The sequence below is a fragment of the Apostichopus japonicus genome, chromosome 20 (assembly GCF_037975245.1).
Source record: "Apostichopus japonicus isolate 1M-3 chromosome 20, ASM3797524v1, whole genome shotgun sequence".
NCBI lineage: Eukaryota > Metazoa > Echinodermata > Holothuroidea > Aspidochirotida > Stichopodidae > Apostichopus > Apostichopus japonicus.
In genome coordinates this window covers 16,101,468-16,126,388 of record NC_092580.1, presented here as the reverse complement: position 1 = coordinate 16,126,388, position 24,921 = coordinate 16,101,468, and the positions used below count along the sequence as shown (strand labels likewise).

Here is a 24,921-nt window from a genome sequence, read left to right as displayed (position 1 = left end):
ATAAGGGAGCAAATTTGTGGCCAATATTGATCACATTTAAATGAGAATGTTTAACTGAGTTAAAAATATCTTGCACTTGATTAGATACATTTTAAATGGTTTTTCCAACGTCTCATCTATGAAACGTATTTTTTCATTCTGTTCATGGTGAATGTAGTCAGGTCAGCATGAATTAAATATTGCATGTCCTCTAGTATATATCACTGTATTGACTGAAATATCCTACATTGATACTTCCATGGTCGTGAAGAGTGAAAGGGGGTTGAGGGAAACCCTCCTCCCACCCCTTCGTCTCCGTCTAATTTATTTTGCAGAACTTTAAAGGGTTCCAAGGCAGATTTTCATGCTACATCCAGTCTCCCAACACACACAAAATTGGACCATGAGTCTGTAAATAGTTCCAACGGTATTGTATATGTGTGTGTTTTTTTAAGAAGCTTTGATACAAGAAGTTGAAATAATTTAAGAATAAACAAAATGATATGTCCCTATTTTAATGCTTGGAGTAAGCTTTGTTAAGTTTTATTGATAATGTCACTATTTATGTTATTTAGTTCCTAGGAATTAAAAAAATCCAATATAATATAATATAATGTTCATATGTTGGATTTATAATCTCAAATTGGTTCTGTATTTTTCATTTGGACAGATTGTCCTAAAGTACTTCATGCAACGAAATAATTAAAAGTAAATGATAATTTTTCATCTCAATTTTTATTTTTTCTTGTAAAGATATATACAATATCCTGTCAACACAGATAGAGAAGCAATGTGTACTTTGCCATAAAAGAAATAGAAAGCAGACGATATACAACTATTTTAATCTCAAGGTGAAGATTATATTAACAAGGTACCATTTGATGTCCCTGAACAAGTAAACAAATTCAGTAACAATGAAGGGAAAAAATGCTGAAAAGTCATAACTACACTTGTTTAATCTCAAGGTAAATATTCTATAAAGGTGCCATTTGATGATTTTAAACAAGGTTAAAAAATTCAAAACACTGAAGAATTGGAAAATTTTTGCAAAATACTGGTTTGCTTTTGAATTTGATTAATAACTGATGTGATTAATAACTAATGTGGTTACCATAGTGATGTGAAAAAGTGTCTGGGTGACAACTTTTTCTAATTGGCTCTGTGTATTCTTGGAAGAATTCCTTGTAGTTTGGTGACAATGCCATATCCAATCCGTAAAGGAAGACCAGATAACTGGAAACATTTGCTGCTTTTCTTTTGATTTAGCTGCCATTTTCTTTACAAGATAAAACTGTTTATAATAACTGTATTAAGCAAAATGAGTCTAACCACAATGACCACGCAGATCTTTTAATCAAAACAATGGGTGTTCAATGGTATACTTTGTTTGTATACTTCTCATTTGATCTGTTGAAATTTTACTGATGCTAGCGACCAAAACTCAACAAGGTCAGCTACATTAAATCAGTTTTGTTAAATATACTGCTGGCCTGGTTTGGTGATATACCATATCCAACCATTAGAGTAGAGACCACATACCTGAATACTAAATCTGTTACTTTAGTTTGTGATCAAAGGAAAACCGTGCATTCAATTCGAGAAAACAAAGTATCTGTACAGGATTAACCAAGTATTTACAACCAATTAAATGGTATGGTTTTAGTCATACTTCCTGGTTTTCATGGTTTAGAGATAAAAGGAAAACTACTTACGGTATTATTAATAGTTATTACAAATGCGATTTACTGATAAGTGATAGGATGTGATGGCATCTTCTGTACCAATGAGATGTGTAACAACTGATATCTATATTGTTCACAAGCCTTTATACTTAATACAGTTATCAGATATTAAACATACCAACAGTAGAATTTTGAAGATCACCTTACAATAATATATATGCTGTTACTCAGACTAACATACCTCTTGAAATGGTGTGAAATCAGTAAATCTTTCAGATGAGCTCACAGTTTGGACCTAGTAAGATCTCCTACACAAGCAGAAAATTACACAAACACACACCAAAATGCTACCATTTGAACAGTTTACAATAGAATCAACTGAAAGAGTCTCTTGGAATAAAAATGTTATTAATAGTCAATATCAGAACAACCCCCCCCCCCAACTGCTTTGTAATGTAACATTAAAGGCAGCACAATATTGCTATTGTCTGTTGTACTGCTGATAAATATGACAACAAAACACAAAGGAAGTTTGACTTTAAACCTCAGGAACAGCACAAACACCTTGAAATCTGATTATTCCAGATTAATTAGACTCATGCGAATAAACCAATGTTTTAATTAAATAAAGCATTATTTACAATAATTAATATCAATTAGCATTAATTATCATCAGGTACAGTGGCGTAGGAAGGTACTTTTGAATGGGGGGCTGAAGACTGATGACCGGCCTGGGGGAGGGGTGTAAGGGGAGGGGGTGTCCCCCTCCCTTTTGGATTTTTTTTGCATTTCCAGGTGGCTTCAGATGCAGTTTGGTGCAATATAGCACACTTCAACACCCACTCCATTTTGTAAATAATTTTGCATTTTCACCTGGCAATTTGGTGCTCCAAATGAGATTTTTTTTTTATTTGGAAATGAAAAAGGGGTTTTCTGACTTGCGAAGCGGGGGGGGCGGAATGATACTTCCGCCGCTCCAAATTTTTCACTGGGGGGCTGGCGCCCCACCCCCCGGTTCCTTCGCCCTTGGTCAGGTACCATTAGGCACTGTGTTAAATGAAGGAGGATGCTGAGGGTACTGCAGCCAGGCTGTATTGTAGAAAGTAAAAATTTGTGCTATGTAGTTACACACAATAGGTACAGTTGATCTGCTGAGATAATCTCTAGTAATTGCTATTGTTTCACCCTTGCTGTTAGGGATTATGCAGCTGCTGCAGAAGCATTCCTTTAGACCTAGTGTTCTTAATTAACGTCAAGCACTTTTCATTAAAATGAATTCATATTGAATAACATTATTAAATGTTAATTTACTTACTCATATTAAATATTATTAAACATTGCTTGACATTAATTAATTCATTAATACTTCAGCAAACAAACAACAATATTTTCAAAATAACTATCTTATAATTTTTGTTAACACACATTTCAAGTTGCATTCAACAGCAGCAAGTGATAATGGACAAATCCATGTGTAGTGACAAAAAATAATTGACAGCAATTCCTTTTGGTGATACCAAGCATTATTCAACTTTAGGCCAGTAAATAGTGTAATAATTTAACATGTGGAAAAGATGGCTGTTAGTGTCTAATACTCAGGATCATTGTCTTGTTCAGGTGAATTTATTATCGGAGGTAACGCTGGTTTGTCACTCGCGAATGATATACCACTGGCTGGTCTAGATCCATCCTCGTCACTGATGGGAGAACCAGATGGAGAGATACCTCCTGCCTCTGAAATATTTGAAAGATGGGAATCACTGGCCACTGATGGTACGCTGGAATCTGGACTGGTCGAATAAAAATCGTGATACGGCAGAGACGAAGGAACCGTTTTGGGCCGGAGAGGCTTGTTGGGGCCGAGGTCAAATTGGGATTCACCGGGGGCTGTACCAGGGGGCCTGTGGAGGTAATAAAAATGATAAAAGAAGTAAAGTCTATCTTGTAACATAAGAGAGACTACCTGAGACTTCCAGCCCTTTGACGGCTGTCCATGCATAACCATTTGTTTGCTTCTGCAAGCAGAAGTCATAACACTTTGCACACTGTAAAACCACAGATCACACCCCATTTTTCATTTGGTACAACCTAGAATGCTGTTGAAGCCCAGGACTTGTTAACATGAAGCCACAAGGTCAAATCCCAGTTTTTAGTCGATCATTTCTTTGCTCTTACAAAATTTGTTGATAATTTCCTACTCAAATCTCTGTAGTTAATTGATACTAGCAATTTACTCTCATTACATATAAAAAAAATTAAAAAAAGACTTAAAACCCCTTTGAAACATTGGTTTGGATGGCAGGTAAAATCATTCTTAGAAGTGAATTCTTAGAAATGTAAGTCACACTCCTCCCAACATGAGAGAAACTACTCACTTGTCGACAAGCTGTTCGAGAGGTTTTGGAACAATTCCAGCGGCTGCTGACTTAGCTGCACTCTTTCTTCTTTCGAACGATGCTTTCTCCTGTACAAAGAAACATGAAACAAAAGAAAAATATAACCAGTGGTTCCAAATCTCCAAACTAATGGAATTAGCAAGTGATCATGGCTTTCATACTCTTCACTTTATAACAGGGGTGGGCAACCTCTTTGAATGAATGGGCCAGATATTAGGAGTGAAAAATTGACTGGGCCGCACCTAACCAAAGACCTGCTGTTGATTTCAAACCTTTGATTTTGAGGATTTTCAAGCAATAGGTGTGTGTACTTAATCTGTATTCACAAAAACAAAATGTCAATTCAGTACAGTTGATAATTAATGGGGATAATATGCCTACCTGACAGCATCCTTAGTGCCGATAGATTCTAAGCAGCTAGCTCGTTTTTTGTGATAATGTAAAAAAAAATTGATTTTCTCTTTTTCTTGAGACATCTCACGGGCCGCAACAAAATCACTGGTGAGCCACATGTGGCCCGCAGGCCATAGGTTGCCCAACCCAGCTTTAAAGAGTGAAAAGGGCTTTTTCCTTACCACTGAATTCATTTGTCTTGAGGATCCCGTTCTCTGATTTTGCAGCCCAGGGCTGGACTGTTTTAGAGTGGGGTTCCCTGATGGCTTGGACCAGGTCCTCACACTGGAGCTGGCTGAGCTTGCACCCTGACGCTGTGACCCAGACTGAGGTAATGATCCGCTCTCTACATGAGAACTAGAACGGGAGGCGGGCGTGGATCGATCCCTGAGCTCTGCCCCGCTACTCTCTGTTCCTGTTGATTCCATTCCCAGGTATGTCATCACCAAGCGAGAAAGTTGAGAATAAGCATTCTCCAGGTCACCTGTGACAAAGAAAAAGAAACTGTTGTATGAAATGCTCATTCTTTTACAGGTCCATCAAATTTTGCCCCAAAAATTGTCCATAGTGTGTAGATACCATTTCAGTCGAGTTTCCATATCGTTAAATCTAATATAGCGTTGTGCGATGGTCTAAGTAATGCAATCTCTTAAGTGTGCCAACAGACTATCACAATGTATCAGTTATTCTCAGTTATAGGTTGTTCTTCAGTCTGAAGCATCATAGATGTATTTTAATTGTGTATTTCAGTAAAAAAATATATCTTACTAGTGTCGATAGCTCTATCAAAGAATCCTGGTTTATCCTGGTGGGTCTGTTGATAGAGCTGTGTCCTAGCAACAGCATAGGTAATCTGGGAGCTGGTTAGTCCTCCATCTGCCTGCAACCTCTCCTCCTGCCTCTTAGGATCCAGGGGGAGCAGGAGGATGTAGCGTGGTTGGAAGTAGGCCAACTTCAAAGACAAAACTCCCTGGCATACACAAAAAGAATATTAGAAATGAAAATAGAAACTTAGACATCAAGGCATTGAATGACCATAACAGAATCAAGCAAGAAACAGGTCACAAAAAGTAACAAAATCCATATTTCCTTCAGTCCAAAGTTGGTGGCAATCCCCTATATGGCAATTGGCTTTTTTGGGGGGGAAGAGGGGGTGATCCCCCTACCTTGCATCCTGTGTAACAAGGGATCACGCCCAAATTTCATTGGATACAACCCAGAAAGCAGCATATAAGAAAAATGTTGCCTAATATGTAAAGTAAAATGAGCAACAGAACAGAGACTGAGTCAGTTTTCTCTTGTAGATTTACTAACATATTTCATGCTCCTTTTATTTGAGTGGCAAGAGAAGTTGAATTCAAAATGATAATCGAGAGGAAGATTTATTCTGATTAATGAAAGAAGGACAGATATACTATAGGATTCTGGTGAAATTTGTATGCAATCCCTACATTGTGTCTAATTAAGATATTGGTAGTTGAAATTGCTTTGAAATCCGTTTCTATAGGGTCCCAACTTTGTTTTTAATAGGGGATGTTACATCATTAATACCCCCAATGACTGTAGCCTATTAATTTGTTGCTAATGCATCTGAAGTTCTAAGAAAATTGGACGAAGCCATTAACGAAAAAAACATGAAACAAGTTTGCCAGTGTGCATCGATCACATCACAACTGTTACCTTACAAGTTCACATTTGGTACAAAATAAGTCATACTACGTAGGAATTGAATGCAAATTTCACCAGCATGCTTCAATAGCATATATTAATATTTCTTTAATAGTCAAAATATAAATTTTCCCTCTGGACTAGCCTTTTAACCACATATCTAGTTGCTGTATCAGATAACATGTAATGGAACAAAGCATGGTCAATAATTCCACCTACATCAATAACAGGATTGCTTTAATACACGACATAGTTCAATGTTTACCATGACTGTGAATCACTTAGAAATATGACTCTTTCTATTAGTACACATTTCGTGTTTGATTTCCATATCAACGCCATTCATGAATTAAATGTTCATGTTGAACTAACCAAGTTAGATTTCAGCCTGCAGGATGTTAACTCAGAAGTAGATGTTACTAATATACAGAAACTTTACTACAACAATATAGTTTATTATCTTTTATTCCCTACCCCCTTCCCTTCATCCTCTCTTTGTCCCTCCACTGTTAATCTCCTACCTCCCCTTTTCTCCTGTTGGTTTCTTTCTTTCTTCTCTCCATCCCTTGTCTACTTATCCCTTACATCTATCTCTTTATATTCACCATGCTAATTAACCTGTCTGCATTCTGTGCGTGTTTTTGTCCCTTCTATTACTATTACTTGTCATTCAGCCTTTGAAGAACATCCTGCTAGGATCGAAACGTCAGCCAACTTACTTTTACACAATATAGTCGAGTCATCTTAGACACTTTCAGCAAATCACTGGTGAGATTTGCCGGCCCAAAATTTCATGATATTTTTACCTGAAAATTTTTGTCTTAATGCACAATACATAAATTTCAAATGGGAATTGTAAGCATTCATGTGAACTATTGACAGCGTAAGAGGTTAGACATATGATAATCATAGTTTTTGAAATATTTTACGTAATATTACAATGGGCTTATAAACCAAATTCTACATCAGCAATTCGTACCTCAACTTCCATTGGTAAAACACATGCTAATCCTTGCTCAGCGACAGTCTCAATGGCATTCAAACTGACACCGTAGCTATGGCCTGATGTCTGATACGTCAGAAGGAAATCTCCCTAGCAACAAGGCAAAAAGCATTAAAAACAAAAAAAGAATTGTGACTTGTTAAAATGGTCATATGTTGAAGGAAGAACTTTTTCTGGTTGTTGATATTTCACATCAAATTCTACTAAATGAAATCTTCTCACCCAACTTTCTTTATGTATGGACCAATATAATAAATGTTTGATAAGTAGACATTTTAATGAGTACATTTCACATCACAAATGAAAATCTTGAATTACGGTACATGATAGGTTTGTCATGTGAACTACATACTCCATATTTACAATACTTTGGGGCTTTGAGGTTGAAAGAGTTCTGACATTCCAGCATTAGGTAAATATTAAAGCACTGTGCATACATGAAATTCATGAAATGCTACTCAGTATGTTTTCAAAGCTGTTTAGATATTTTGTTTTATAAATTTACCTTTCTCAGAATTCCATCAAAATCATCAGGGGACACAAATTTGTAGTCCTTGCCTTCCATTTCAGCTGGTAGAGGAGACCTAGTAGTGTGACTAATTCTATAAAAAGAAAAGTTAAAAATGAAATAGAAACTGCCTGTGAAAGTTATCATTAACAGAGATGCTACTGTACCTCTGAAGAAGATTATACTTAAGTGAAAAATTTGAAACCCTCTGACATTCTTACACCAACAGCTACAGAAAAAGGAAGGAATTGTATAACAATACTAAAACACTAAATACTAAACTTTTTATCAAGATTTGAAACTCCTATCAACCCCCCGACCCCCCCAGACCCCCCCTCACACCCTTTGCACTCCAATGCAAATCATTGAGCATGACACAAACTGTTCTTTCATGTGTGATGTTATTGTCTGGACATGTCTTTTTGCTTTCACAAAGTTACAGTTTAATTATTGCTAAAAAGTAATGTTAACTATCAGCATAAACCCACAACTTCCATAGCAGATAAACCTAGGCCAAGCTTAATAAATTGTATACAACAATCAGGGTGGAAATTGTTACTGTTGATACTGTGATATTTGCAGCATTTATCCCTAATCACAAATCGGCCTTTAATCAAAAACAAAATTGAATAAATTTGTGCTCTACTTTACTTTAGGACAAGTCTTACGAATCCAATCACTGACTTTTCAGTCAGCCAGACGGTTGAAAATATTACTGGTAATGACTCGGTAATTGATGTTTCAATTACAAAATACAAGTACCAAATACAGGTACAAAATAAAACAAGTTGCTATAAAAGTTGTCAATTCTAACGATTTCATCGATGGGAATCAGTGTGTGGATCACATGATGCATGTAGAAGCTGCACAGGTATACACAGAGCTTTTTAGAGCACATCGTCATTGAGGGCTTGGATCTAGATTTTGTAAGTAAACGAGTCATGGTGCAACATATCTGTAACATTGGAAACTTCTAATCTGCTTTAATGTATAGTCACAACAGAACATTTGTAAGTTTTTTTTTCTTTTTTTCACAAACTTATCAAATTTAAATTATATTTCCAAACAATGCTTACCCCAAGCCGAAATATTTTCCAAATTCTTCCACCAGCCGATGAGCCAAGACTCGTTTACCAGCACCCAGAGGTCCAGACAGGACAAGTATAGGATATGGAGTCTCAATATTTGGAAGAGTGCTAGATTAGGCAAGAAGTAAAAAACAGGGAATGAACAGCCAAAAAAAAAGACACAAAATAACGATTTAAAACTTATCAGTATTATAAAGATTAGCACCATAATCCTGGACTGGCTAACAAAAAAGAGGAAGAAGATAGACAAAATATCCTTATGGAATAATAAATGCAAGCAGTTGATACAAAAAAATTAAGGAGCATAAATTTTTGGTAAACTCGATGTAAAAAAAAACCCAAATAAGAACAGAAAAACATGTTGATCACACAACCTAGGTGATGTATACCTCAAACTATCACCCCACTACTGTAGACTATGGGATGCTGTCAGGATCAAATGTAAGCTCCTCATATATACTTTATGCAAACACTGGAAATGAAATAAGTTATTGTTGTTCTTTCTATGTTAACTTTGCTATAATTGAATGTTGTTCTTTCCATTGAAAACTAAAACAGTCATTTTGTTTATTTCCTGTCCAAAAAAACCCAAATACTTTTAGTCTTTTGAGGTTGACTTAATCTCTCTTTGACGTCATACGACAACAACAAAAAACCCAAAAAATTGAAAGTCATTTATGTCCGTGATGTAGATATTCATCATGTGTCGGGCCTTCAGGGTCGGTTGGACGGGATGTCATATAGATTGGAAATGTTTCATGATTTCAAAGTCCGTGCTAAGATTCGTCCAATGTTTATTCTGACATGACCTTTGACCTCACATTCTCACCATATCATATACTACCTGAATTATCGTGACACAGTTTACTGTCTAACCAGTATATAATCGATGTTATGGTCAAGTCGCAATTACGGACTGTTAGCTCAGTGGTTAATGCCAGTGCCTTCCAATCATAAGGTCCCTGGTTCGAGACACTCTCAGATTAATGTATGTCGTCCAGTTACAGAGTTGTTGACAATTAACAATTCATAATCATGGGCGTTAAATATGAATCTAAGAGACTGATTTAGATCAGCTTGCGGCTTTGTTAAGCCAATGAGGCTTCTTCGCGAGTTCCTGCTTGCAGGAGGATCTAAAATACATACATACAACGGTAAAACTGCAACCCATACCTCATATGGACCTTGGCAGCTCGCAGGGTTGAGTACACCATACACCTCCTATGGTCATGGGCAGCAATCACTTCTGGAGGGGGGCTGAACAAATTCACTGCAGAAACCTTCAGATATATAGGTATAAAAAGCACAGAAGGTATATGAAAGCCCAGTAGAGCCAAGCGATGTTTCATTTCGTGAATTGTCAAAATATATTTTGTGTAAAAGTGAGAGGGCCTGCCGTTTCGATCCTAGCAGGATCTTCTTCAGAGGCTGAAATGCTCTCTGCCTTCGAAGAAGATCCTGCTAGGATCGAAATGTCAGGCCCACTTACTTTTACTCAGTCTCTTACACAGGCTCTTTAGTGGATAAGCAGTTTGCTAACAGTTTTGTTTCTATTTTAAGATGATATTTTGGGTTGAATCTGCCACCATCTCAGCGGATGGTACCAAAGTGCATTTTTAAAGGAAGGATGAGGTGCATGAGAACATATTGGAATCGGATACCTTAGTTCACCGAAATAACACCAGGAATGCTGTTAGATGGCATACATTATTCAAAGGTTTATTGCAAATGAAACGTTCACAATTACATTGAATCAGTTGCACATAAAACTAAAATTGGTTAATTAAACAAGTACTAACTTGTCGATTAATAGTCGCCAAATAGTTGTAACTTTGTAGACTTCCTATTCAGACTATTTAGAGGTATTTCAGTGGTATTATGTATAAATACTACATAATTTGGTGCATGCAAAATGCAGCCTTAACTTTGTAGATATCCACTTGAAAAGTCTTTAAATTTATCCACTTTCACCCTTAAGAATATTCCAGGTCAATTGCAGTAAATATTGGGAAAAAAGACAAGAAATTTTCCAACATTGACTACAGTCAAATGAAAACCCATCCCAACAGATGATGAAGCAGAGTGGTATTAAACACTATGACCTGTCTTACTGACCTTCTCTTCAGCCTCTGCTCTGTGTCGGTCAAGCTCGGAGAGCTGCGGTAGCCTGAACAACAGCGAGAGCCTGTAGTCTGCGGTTTCCTGTATCGGGTTCCTTAACAGGTTGAGAGACCTCAGCAGTCTCAGGTCCTTTATGTGCTCAATCTCATCAATATCATCAATCTTTAATGTTCGTAGGAATGGAATAGGAAAAGGTATGCTAAGTACACTACATAAAAGCTTGTAATGGTCAACGGTACAGATTTTTAGACGACTGAGCAGTATGCTCCACTACCCCTTCTAACACCCTACTCCTCCTTCTCCCACCCTACTCTGTTCTCCATGCAACTTGCCTTCTCTCACTTTACTATCCATCCTCCCATCCCATTCCTGCCCCAAACCCCCCCCCCCCTCCATAACAAAAATGTGAATTTATTAACAAATATGGTTCACTTTTACATAAAGCCAATTCCAGCGGTATGGAACTAATTAATATATCAGAAACAGTTGTACGTCACAAGGCCAAAAATGACTAAACTAATCCAAAAACGTTTTATCATTTCTACCATCTCTGATAACACACAGCCCTACAAAAAAACTTGCTACAAATGATCAATACATAAAACTAATTCTTACCTGATTATTTTCAAAGTCAAGGATTTCCATCACTCTGTTTCCTTCCACTCCTTGTAGACTGCTGATGTTGTTTCCAGAGAGATCCAAATGCTGTAAGTACTTCAAACTGCTCAGGTTTTCAACTTTTTCAACCTGGTTTCCTCTCTTTAAATAAAGAAAAATATAAAATGTGAATATAACTCTTTTCACAACACTTAGGGCGACATAGCATAAAAACAACACTTAGTGCAACATTAGCAATTAAGTGTAATTACGTCACATTGGACCATTGTAAGTACTCCAGTATGCATTCTATTTCTAATAATCCCTTTGCAAAATACATATAGTAAGGAATTTAATGAACTAATTAATTAATTCCACATATACATGTCGCCCTATGTGAATATAGCTCTTTCCAAATCACTTAGGGCCATATTGCATAAAAACAACTAAGGGTGACATTTCTGATTTAATGTTATTATGTCACACTGGCCTATTGCTAAGTCTACGGTATGGGTTCCTATGTGTCGCCCTATGTGAATTTTACTCTTTTCACCACACTCAGGGCAACACTTGCAATTTAATGTAATTAAGTCATACTGGCCCATTCTATGGGCCAGTATGCATTCTATTTATAATAATCCCTTTGTAAAATACATATAGCAAAGAATTTAATGAACTAATTATTTAATTACACATATACATAAGCCCCTATGTGAATTTAACTCTTTCCACAACACTTATGGCAATATTGGCAAATAAATGTAATTATGTCACACTGGACCATTGTAAAGACTCCAGTATGGGTACCATTTATAATAATCCCTCTGCAAGAACATATAACAAAGAATTTAATTAACTAACTTATTAATTAATAACATATATACATGTCCCCCTATGTGAATTTAACTCTTTCCACAACAGCTAGGGCAATATTGGCAATTTAATGTAATTATGTCACACTGGACCATTGTAAAGACTCCAGTATGGGTACCATTTATAATAATCCCTCTGCAAGAACATATAACAAAGAATTTAATTAACTAACTTATTAATTAATAACATATACATGTTCCCTTATGTGAATTTAACACTTTCCACAACAGTTAGGGCGACATTGGCGATTTAATGTAATTATGTCACACTGGACCATTGTAAAGACTCCAGTATGGGTACTATTTATAATAATCCCTCTGCAAGAACATATAACAAAGAATTTAATTAACTAACTAATTAATTAATAACATATATACATGTCCCCCTATGTGAATTTAACTCTTTACACAACACTTATGGCGATATTGGCAAATAAATGTAATTATGTCACACTGGACCATTGTAAAGACTCCAGTATGGGTACCATTTACAATAATCCCTCTGCAAGAACATATAACAAAGAATTTAATTAACTAACTTATTAATTAAATCAACATATACATGTTCCCTTATGTGAATTTAACACTTTCCACAACAGTTAGGGCGACATTGGCGATTTAATGTAATTATGTCACACTGGACCATTGTAAAGACTCCAGTATGGGTACTATTTATAATAATCCCTCTGCAAGAACATATAACAAAGAATTTAATTAACTAACTAATTAATTAAATCAACATATACATGTTCCCTTATGTGAATTTAACTCTTTCCACAACACTTAGGGCGACATTTGCGATTTAATGTAATTAAGTCACACTGGCCTTTTCTATAGGACTCCTGTATGGGTTATATAATAATAATCCCTTTGCAAAATACATATGGCAAAGAATTTAATGAACTAATTAATTACACATATACATGTTGCCCTATTTGAACTTAACTATTCCCACAACACTTAGGGCGACATTGGTGATTTATTGTAATTACGTCACACTGGACTATGGGTTCTATTTATAATAATCCCTCTGCAAAATACATTATAGCAAAGAATTTAATAAACTCATCAATTAATTACACATATAAATAAGAAACCCTCATAACAAATATTCTACTTGGAAGTCAAATATCTCCCCTGATATCTGTTGTAGGCTTGATTTTTTCCTTATTTGTCACTCTCTTGGCCCGATTGTAACAAATACATCATTTTCTCCCAGTTTACAATCTGATCATTCTATTGTCAATATTGATTTAAATGTTTTCAGCGAGAATAGTGGTCCAGGGTACTGAAAGTTTAATTGTTCTGCACTTAATGATGAACAGTACATTAGGATTATTGAAGAAACTTTTCACTTGATTTGTACAAATGAAACCTTTATGAACCCTTCTAAAAAATGGGATTATATAAAATATAAAATTCGTTCAGTGTCATCAAATTATAGTAAAGCAAATGCTAGGACTTGTAGAAAACATGAAATAGATGTTGTTAACAATATTTCTAAGTTGGAAAAGGACTATTTTGCTACTCTTTCCTTAGATGTTCTTCATAAGCTCAATTCTGAAAGAAATAAGCTTGAACATATTTTTGATTACAAGCTGCTTAGGTATTATTGCACGTTCTAGGGCGAGGTGGGTAGGCGATGGGGAGAAAAATACTAATTTCTTTCTTAATCTAGAAAGACACAACAAGACTAGAAATGCTATTCGCAAGTTGCATGATCCAGGTGGTTCAATTATTTCTGATGCTACTTCCATTCTTCGCATGCTCACATCCTTTATGGTGACCTGTATTCTAGTCAACGTACTGAGCTAACCCCTTTTTTCACGGACCTCGAGATTACAAAATCTTTAAATGTTGAGGATGCTAATAAATGTGATGGGCTGTTAACAGAGGATGAATGTAGAACCACTCTCTTTTCTATGAGTAAAGGCAAAAGCCCTGGTAATGATGGATTGTCGATTGAATTTTATCAGCATTTTTGGCCTTTGATTGGTACTGTTGTAATAGACTCTTTAAATTTCTCATATACTCACACTTGGGTCTCTCGGAAGAGCAGGCATGTAGTAATATCATTCTTATTCCTAAGCCTGGAAAAGTTCATAACTTTTTTAAAATGTGTAAAAGTAAGTTGGCCTGACGTTTCGATCCTAGCAGGATCTTCTTCTGTGCCTTTAATCCTCTCTTTGTCCCTCCACAGTTTATCTCCTTCCTCTCCTCTTCTCCTGTTGCTTTCTACTTATAATCCCCTTTCATCCTTCTCATTGTGTTCACCGTGCTCATTAACCTGTCTGTATTCTGTGCGTGTTTTTGTCCCCTCTGTTACTGTAACTTGTCATTTAGCCTCTGTAGAAGATCCTGCTAGGATCGAAACGTCAGGCCAACTTACTTTTACACATTCTATTACACAGGCTCTCTAGTGGATAAGCAGTTTGCTAACAGTTTTATTTCATTTTGTTTTTCAGCTGCTCTGTTACTGTATCCCTTCGGGTGATCCTCCTTATCTACTTTGTACTTTGTATTTGTACTTGTATTTGTATTCTTGTGTTTCAGTTTTTCATTTCATTTTTATCCTTCACTCATCCCGCTGCTTTCACCATGTCTCACCATTTTGTTTTGTTTCAGAAGCTCAGAAAATTGATGCAGAAATCCCAGCGCTATTCTTTCCATCTTTCCAACTACAGGTTCTACTCTCTCTCTCGCATTATTCCCTCAGGTCTACAGGTTACACATCAACCAGCACTAGGGACACTCCCTCCAGGACTCCAGAGAGAGTGGAACCGAGTCTTACACAGCACCTCGATCCGTCTCATCAACATCCTCACCAAACACTGCCAATTGTCCTTAGATAGCCTCAACGATGATATCCTGAGGCTGAAGCTTGAATTACAGTCATGCTGCACCGATGACGAATGGACTCAGTACACTAACAAAATTAACTTGTGTTTGTCTCAGCAGAACATTGAACTCACAGAAAGAAGAAATAAGAAAATGACTGACCTTCAGAAAAGACGCAAACGTACCGCTTGCAACCGTTTTAGAAGGCCCCAGACTCCATCTGAGTCTGCACCACCATCCTCAACTGCAGTTGTTAACTTATCTTCTTCTACTCTTACCAGTGCAGACCTTAGGCTTCTCTCCAAAGGACTCAACTTCTGTCCTACTCCTCCAGCATTTGACCAAGCGGAACTGAGTCAAGATCTTACTCATTTCTTTCGCAGAATTCGCCTTCGTGAGTTTTTCCTAGATGATCCTCCAACTGAACGGGAACCCTTCTGCAAGAAAAGTTCTTGGATGCCTCCTAAGAACAGAGTCCCTGTTTTAGAAGCCTACACACAGGTCGTCAGCTCTGAGACTAACCAGTCAAACTCTCCTCTCCGCAGAACACACGACAACCTTCCAAGAGATGAGCGAACAGCACTCTCCTCACTGATGTCTCGCAGTGACATTATCATCAAGCCAGCCGACAAAGGTTCTGCAGTTGTCATCCAGGATCGACAGGATTACATCAAGGAAGCCATGCGTCATCTCTCCAACAGTGATATTTACACTCTTCTTGATTCTGATCCCACAGATATTTTCTCCCAGCAGATAAAACAGACCATCACTGATATGTACCAGCGGAACCAGATCTCTAAGAAGGCTGTTTCTTTCCTTTCTCCCACAGACTGTAAGGCAGCCAGGTTTTATCTCCTGCCCAAAATTCACAAGCCTGGTAACCCTGGTAGGCCTATCATCTCGGGCAATGGGTCCCCCACCGAGAAGATATCCTTGTTTGTGGACCACTTCATCAAACCTCTTGTTCCTCAGATTAATTCTTATATCCATGACACTCCAGATTTCCTCAGGAAACTTGAAGATATCAAAAACCAAATCCCCAGTACAGCCATCATCGGTACTTTCGACGTCACTTCTCTGTACACTAACATCCCTCATGCTGAAGGTATCGCAGCCACGTGTGCAGCCCTGTCTAAGAAGGTCCACCCTTGTCCACCCATCTCTGACATCAAAGCTCTCATGCAACAGGTTCTCACCAAAAACAACTTCACGTTCATGGACAAGCATTACCTTCAAAGACACGGGACAGCCATGGGAACCAGGATGGCTCCTTCCTATGCATGCCTGTTTATGTCTAGCCTTGAAGAACGCATGCTCAGTACGGCTCCCTGTCGTCCCCTTATCTGGTGGCGCTACATCGATGACATCTTCTTCATTTGGACCAGTGATGAGGATAGCCTGCTCACCTTCATCAATCACATCAATTCTTTCCACAGCACCATCAAATTCACCTCTGATTACTCTCACCAACAGGTTAACTTTCTCGATGTGACTGTTCGCAAGGAACACGATTCTCTCTCTACAGACTTATACACCAAGCCCACAGACACACACCAGTATCTCCATTCCTCAAGCTGCCATCCCCGTCACTGCAAGTCTGGAATTGCCTACAGTCAAGCACTTCGTCTTCGTCGCATTTGCTCTAACAATTCCTCTTTCATTCGCCATACAGATGCTTTGGAAAAACACCTTATTGCCAGGGGCCATAGTGCCAGAAGGGTGCGTGAAGCCATTCAGAGAGTCCGCTCCCTTTCCAGATCATCTACTTTGGCAGTGAAGGACAAAAAGGGACGAGATTACGACAACAAGCTGCCCCTCGTTGTTACTTTCCACCCAAATCTTCCTCCCCTTCAGAAAATCACCTCTAACAACCACAACATTCTCCTCACTTCAGATAGACTCCAACGAGCTGTCCCTGAAAAACCCATCATCGCCTACAGACGACCACGCAACCTACGAGACCTTCTTGTACGTGCTGCTGTTCCACCTCTAACTTCTAACCCCACACCCATTCAGCATGGTACCTTCAAATGTGATCGTACTTCGAGATGCATCGTCTGCAGCCACCACATTGTTGAATCCAATTCCATCACCAGCCACAGCATGCAACTCACACACAAGACTAAGGGTCACATCACTTGCACTACCACCAATGTCATCTATCTGATCTCTTGTAGAGTTTGCGGCATCCAGTATGTTGGCGAAACCAAAACCACCCTCAAGAAGCGATTCTATGGTCACAGATCCACAGTCAACACCATGAAGACTGAGACCCCAGTTGGAGAACATTTTAACCTTCCCAACCATACCATTAACGACATGTTCCTACAGGGGATTGAATCCTTAGGTAGCCGTCCTGACCTAGTACGTATCAGCAGAGAGAGGCTCTGGATGCAACGCCTTCGTACCATTCAACCTCATGGGCTGAACATTCAGGAAGGACATGACTAACTTTCCTCTGTTCCCTACTCCTTCTCCCCTTTCTCCCTTTCCCCCCCCCCCTTTCACTCTTCCTCTTACAGCTCTCTTCCCCTCCTTTTTTCTTCACACCTTTCTGTCTTTGTCCCTCTCCAGTTTATTCCTTACCCTGTGCCTTTAATCCTCTCTTTGTCCCTCCACAGTTTATCTCCTTCCTCTCCTCTTCTCCTGTTGCTTTCTACTTATAATCCCCTTTCATCCTTCTCATTGTGTTCACCGTGCTCATTAACCTGTCTGTATTCTGTGCGTGTTTTTGTCCCCTCTGTTACTGTAACTTGTCATTTAGCCTCTGTAGAAGATCCTGCTAGGATCGAAACGTCAGGCCAACTTACTTTTACACATTCTATTACACAGGCTCTCTAGTGGATAAGCAGTTTGCTAACAGTTTTATTTCATTTTGTTTTTAACTTTTTTAAAAATTATAGTTCTATTTCTTTATTGAATATAGATTATAAGATTTGTTCAAAAGCATTAGCTACTCGAATTAAGAAGGTTTTGCCTAGAAATATTGGTCACGATCAAACAGGTTATATTAAAGGATGTTTTATAGGGGAAAATATTTGTTGTATTTTAGATTCTATCGATTTCTGTAAACTGAATTCAATCCCTGGTCTTTTAGTGTTAATCGATTTTGAAAAAGTGTTTGATAGACTGAATTGGGATTTTAATTTTCATTGCCTTGAACGTTTTAATTTCAATGGTAGTTTCTAGTTATATTCAAGCTCTTCTGCTTCAGTTTTTAATAACGGTTTTCCTCTGCACCTTTTGACATTACTAGGGGTGCAAGACAAGGTTGTCCTCTAAGCCCTTACATTTTTATACTTTGTGTGGAATTTCTAGCAATGAAAATCAATGCAAGCTTAAATGTTGAAGGTATTTCTAATTTGTTTGCATGTTTGCACATAAAGACAATGCACCATGGAGAAAGGTTTGTTTTGACTATTTGTGCAATGTGAACATGACAGTGATGACGTCATAACTGTAATCGAGTAATCGCAGTAATCATGAGAAGAGCTATGCGATTAATACACTACAAAGGAAAGAGTGTACTATCAGCACTAATTTTTTCATAATTCCATTTCTGCATGTAAAAAACTGTTTACATGCACCTATTTGCTCTTAGGGGGTTGACTAAATCTCTTTTAATTCATGACATACAGAAAGTATCTAACTTGACTTACACTGGATGATGTAAGGCCAAATATGAAGCCATGCAAATCTTGCACCAAAATGAGGAACTGACGTGCACATCTTTTTGCTATTATTTCCAGCACAGTATGCATCTATATGTTACATGTCCTTGTAATGCTTGACCTGGTCTTTAAACCACCCACACAAACATGATCAGTTAGAATTAATAAACACTTAGACTGTAGTGTTCTACTGGAAACATCTGTATGGTGGTTTAAATTCAGATGTTGATATGTTGTGGAAATTCAAACAGCTGTTGGCATGCTACTAAAACAACAGCAAGTGCAACAACAACAGCAACAGCAAGAGTCACATACAAATTTACCAATAGTCTTGAAATTAAATTGTTAAAAATTTGCTGCAAGGGACCATTGTGGAACTACAAGTGATTCAACATTGAACAAACAGTCAAGAACTGCTACTAACCAGTTTGTTATAATCAGCTCAGAAATTTGTAAAGAAACTCTTACCAAGTTGAGATACTTGAGTGATAGATTTTCTATGTTTTGTATCTTCTTGATGTTATTATGAGCTAGACTCAAATGCTGCAAGGCAACGCATGACTCTATTCCACTGATGTGGCTCAAGTAATTCTCTGTGGAAGAAGCGAAAGTAGAGAAACAAAAACGAATTTGATATACGATACGTAAAAGCTGCCAAGCACTCGTCATATCAAAATATTGTCGGGTCTGACTGGGATGTGTACCATTCAGTATGACATACATGGTTTATGAACAGAAATCATATCTTCTTTATTTTTTTATTTTTTTAATTAGACATTTACCAGACTTCTAATAACATCCATTCCCTAAATCAGTTATTTTCTTTTTTGAAAGACTTGATTTTGATCAAACTTTTGCTGATTGTCTATAAAGAGAAAGAAACAATGTATTTCCTTACCTTGACCAGGTCAAGTTTCATTTAAAAGAAAAAAAAACATTGAAGGAGTGTTGAAATTCTCTATAAATGTGGTATTTTACATATGATGAATACTTCTATTATTAATAACAGTCCGGATGACAAAATGTTGGAGAGCTAATTAAATCCATTACTTGCTCATTCACCTTTATTTGGCACAGAATATTCTAGGAGGTCGCCTTAATCAATTGTGTTCACTTTGTGTAAATTTGTGTTAATGTTCGGTGGAATTGCCGTGCTTCTTTAAATAATATAAAATATAAAAGGAAAAAAATAGTGATATTTACTGTCCAACACTAATTTTGTGAGAGCATGGTGTGCTGATAGATCCCCCATTTCATCAATCAGGTTGAAGGACATATCCACTTCCTGAAATTAATGAGGAGAATAACAAAACAATTAATTATAAAAAATTAAACATTTTATGGAGTCTAATTTCAATGATATCAAGAGACCAAATTAATGCCATAATGTTTCCATCTTACATAACATGTATGTTATTCAAATTTAAATCCAATGTAATTTGTGATACAATTTCAAGGCTTACTTTCTGTTGGATTAATTTTTATTCCCAATTAATTTTTCCCCAAACTGCTAGAGATTTGACTGAATTTCAAATTCAAATAATAATTACAATAGGGTCAATTTTGAACACTTGGCTGGAAGGGGGGGGGGGGGGTAGTTGGATGGGTACAGATGGGAGAAAGAGTGTGAAGAGAGACAGAGAGAAGAGACAGACAAGATATGTTGGTGGTTTGCAACAATACAACATGTTTATCTTACCTGTAAATTCTGAGGAGGGCTGAAGTCCAGCAGTTTGGAGATTTCATTGTGAGAGGCATCAAGCTCCACCAAGAATGGCATGAAACTTACAACAGATAAATCTGAAAAAAAAGTAGATTATTTAATGGATATTCTGGAGACAGAAGGTTACTGCCAAAGGACATTTGTCATGACTACATCACACCATATGATCCATTTTCCTGGAGTAATCACATGTTCATCAGACCAAGACAATTTACCTACAAACAACCAGAGGTAGGAAGATATATGCTGATATGAGTTATACAACTAGCACTAAAGAATAGTTTAGGCTTCCTATAAGTGTTACAATATTTGCCACCATACTTGCTCTCACTTCAAGGACGAATTTATATAGAACTATTTGAATCGTAATAATACAGAATGATTGACAGTTTGGGGAATGTGTCTGTCATACCTCTCACAATATAGTTGTATTTCAGCATAGAGCCTAAAGCAACTGTCATGTTGATTTGGTAAGTAACCCATCACCCTCCACCCCACCTTTCCTCTAAGGACTGCTGACTAAATGTTTTCCAAATGCACTGAGGGCATTGTGGTCAAATGGTTAAGGCAGTGGACTTGTGATCTAAGGATTACAGGTTCGAGCCCTGGCCAGATCATTGCCTTGTGTCCTTGGGCAAGGCGCTTTATCTCCATTGCCTCTCTTCACCCAGGTGTATAAATGGGGACCTGCGAGGTAACTTGTAAATATAGTTGCGTGCGCCGGTTTGTGGCTGCACCCTATGGGAAGTCCCCCGGGGGACACGTGGTTGTGGTGCATTGTGGTGCCCCAGGAGAGATTGATTGAATTGTGCACACTTTGGTGTGTGGGTGTGACAAGTTACCAATGACCAGGGGTTAAGTTGTAAAGTCAAGTGAGGAGGCATTAGCCTCATACAAGACTGTAAACCTTCAACTGTCAAATTTGGTAATTGAAAAAATAATGATATATTAAATACACACACAAGCTAATGTTTTGAATATAGGTGTAATTTCTTCAAACTTGGCAACTTAACAAACCACTACACACTGCTGACATTACTGTACCTGTCAACTTATTGTACGGTACTTCTAACTTCTGTAGGTAGATGTAACTTTCTAGGATGTTGATGTCCACCAGACTGTAACCCTTTCGTGAAAGTGGAAAAGATAAAATGGGGTTAATTTTATGTCACATGTATACTGTACAAGGAATGACTACACACTTTCTGCATCAATTCAAATTGATTACATTTCGAGATAATAATGTTAAGTGTTATATTTGCGTTACTAAAATATGGTATACATTCCAAAGTTTTTTAAAAAATCATTACAGAATAACACAATATATTGAGTTAGAGAAATATGAAGTCAAATTGTTGCTCGACTTCAACTTCTTTGTTATGTGTTTGATAAATTAATCAAAGTGCAAACTAAATTAATAAATGAATGAGAAATCTGGAAAACAGATTAGGGATCAAGGAGTAGCCAAACTGGACATTCAAAAATAAGGCAGAAGCATAGGTTGAAATTTTCTGTGGGCATCATAGTTTGTCAATGGCTCCAACATAGACTGGCTACTAGTAATGGTAAAAATTTGCAACTGGTAAAGAATGGATTTTCACTGGTAGCTACTACTATGTTAAAAGCATTAACCAATTGGTGCTTTAATAGAGGAACTTACAGGAAGTGTGAGATGGAGGAATGTTATTTCAGTACCATCTGCAGTGCGGCCCATATTTGAGAGACCAGAGGAAATCGACTCTTCATCCAAGATACCATCTTGACAAGGCTAAAGATTGGAAGAAGAAATTATGTTCAAGTAAATATTAGCTGTAACTGATTATGGCTATAAACTTGCAAAATTTGCATCTTAAAATAGGGGAGGGGTAAGTAATGGTAACATTTGTACATTTGCTGTTTTGAAGTATCTTATCAAGCACAAACCAAAACTAGGTGTTTTTACCAGATAGATGTGTTACAATATATCTAAAGATGATGTCTTGTGATCAGTTGAAAATTAAAAGAATTACTAGCAATGATACAGCAGGCAACCTAAACTTTTTGCAGCCAAGCTAGAAGAATTATACATTTGATGAATTTTAATCCATTTCAGGTATATGCTGATCAAACTGTGTTTTTTTGAAAGCTTTTAACACCCTCCCCCCCCCCCCCCAGTTTTGCACATTATTTTGCATTTGGAAATCTTACTCCCTAAAAATAACCACAATTACCTCAGTATGATACCACTACTCTCTGGGACCTGACCTGTCTGAGCTTAGTGGCTCAGAGCATAGCAAACAGCATCCAAAGTCAATGGATGTATACTTAGGCCTACACTACAGTTAGCTTATCAACGAATACAGTGTCAATTAAGGGGTATGAAAGAACTTGACACAGCAGACATTTTGTGGTCAAATTTTGCTCAATTGCACGTAGCATAGGCACAGAACAATAAATATAATTATATTATTACATTTCTGAGGAACTAGTATAGTCAGTATTGCGAAGTTCGCCATACTGCGAAGTTCGGGCACCCTAAGAAATACACGATTTTCACCATGAAAACCTACAGGAAGAGCCAAATTTCACCAAAAAGTACGAAGCTACAGTTATTTTCTCTCCAAAATGACCCGTGTGCAAGAAATTACTTGCATATTTGTCAATAAAATGACGAAGATCTATGAAGTCTGTTATAATTACTGAAAGAGCAACAGCGCCACCAATTTTTACCAGCGCCACACTGTAGGTTGCGTGGCCGAAATTCGCAATACTCTAGCAAGAAATACCAGTTCCACAATCACGAAGAATCTTCTTGGAAAACAACGTGAAAACAGTTTGCAGGAAAGAAAGTTTGGCCGTGTATCGTACTATAACAAAATTCTCCCACCATATGAAGTATATTTTCAAATGATTTATACCAGAAGATTTAGTTTTGGGGTGTTTTAAGTCTTAAGTGGGCGAACTTCGAAGTCACCATCCTACATGAAAAACGCATACAGTTGAGTGACTTGGATTTTTCGTTGATTGACATCGTTACTCAAATCCTTAAGTGCGTCAATTATGAACCCACCATGCTACATACTTACAGGTATTGTAAGGCTTATTTTAGGTAGATCGGGAACGGTAAGCCCGGCCTTACACTGATACCGTAGAACCGAGCGTGAAACGTGAAATAATCAGGAAAAACGGGTACTGCATAATATATGTCTTCTTTTATTGATTCAGGATAAAACTGTAACTTGTAACTTTAGATAATTAAAATGTAAAGAGCCCGAAGACTACAGACGAAAATATAAATAACGGAGCCTACTGTTCTACGTCTGTAGACTTCGGGAGATAAACTTCAACTCCTCGATAAATCTTTAAGAAACACTTAAACCCCTGATTCCAAAATAACAAATTAAGACGCGTTGCACAGGGCACACGCTCTGCCCTTGAACCCGATTGGTGTAAACTTTTAACTCACCCCTTACCAAACTCTTGATTGGTTGAGTGCCAACCTGATATGCAGATGAGCATATGCAAATGCACTCAACCAATTTGAACCAGTTTGGCTGTCTTCCAACCCCGAATCATTTAAAGCAAAAGATACGCTTCTAATAATGCATGATTTATATCCCGCCACACCACAGCGCAAACCACCAATGCGCGAGCCATGGGTGACGTCATAATGACAATAACTAGAATACGCTTCACAATAACAATAACTAGAATACGCTTCACAGTATCCCTCATTTGGCGCACCCCAGGAAATATTGCACTTGCATAAATTGCTCCATATCATTATCACCATAGTAACAGTACACTGTCACTAACCTAACTCCTAACTTTAAGTAATATAGTTGGCTAGGCCTAGGCCTAGTTGCACTTTTGTTCTAATGTTAGCAATATCAAACCACAATATGCAATGTTTTACCATTTCTCCCTACAGCCCTTATTATTCATAGTCTGATATTACTTTTTCATTCATTTATAGCCCTGTGCCTAGGCCTAATTTCCCCTATGTTACAGTACTGTATGGTCTACCCTAATCTTTCGCGAAACACGTAAAGTGCGTGCATAATTAATGGTACCTCCTGTTCAGACACTGTTGGACTGACTCTTTCGTCCTCCGTCTTCGGTAAATTTTGATCAGAGATTTCGTTTAATTCATTATAAGTGTCTTCTTCTGTGTAATTGTTAAAGGATAGCATTTGAGATGAATCTGCAGTGACTCCATACAGGTCGCTGTCAACATTTTGTGCAACAAGCAGAGCCATTTTCAACCAATTTAACCTTTATTACTCATAGTAACGATGGTGCTGATTATTCAGCGTAAATTATGAATAAACATATTAGGTTTAAGCCCCAATCCCACATGGAATAAACATTTCGACTTGTATCCCCAGAAATGATCGCTAAAA

The 24,921-nt window shown here is 37.5% G+C and overlaps 2 protein-coding genes across 2 annotated transcripts in view; both read right to left on the bottom strand.

Annotated features, from left to right (window-relative positions):
* The window catches only part of LOC139961572 (uncharacterized), a 189,395-nt gene that overhangs the window by 123,218 nt on the left and 41,256 nt on the right, over positions 1–24,921 (bottom strand). The window lies entirely within an intron of this gene.
* On the bottom strand, positions 334–24,833 carry LOC139961561 (leucine-rich repeat and guanylate kinase domain-containing protein-like). The gene is made up of 16 exons (XM_071960835.1): positions 24,592–24,833; positions 22,200–22,307; positions 21,584–21,665; positions 20,516–20,616; positions 20,020–20,101; positions 19,285–19,409; positions 11,454–11,597; positions 10,833–11,000; positions 9,891–9,997; positions 8,706–8,825; positions 7,627–7,723; positions 7,098–7,211; positions 5,219–5,420; positions 4,633–4,934; positions 4,037–4,125; positions 334–3,562 (listed from the first exon to the last, which is right to left on the bottom strand). The coding sequence occupies exons 1-16, from the start codon at positions 24,775–24,777 to the stop codon at positions 3,250–3,252; spliced, it is 2,340 nt and encodes a 779-aa protein (XP_071816936.1). The 5' UTR covers positions 24,778–24,833; the 3' UTR covers positions 334–3,249.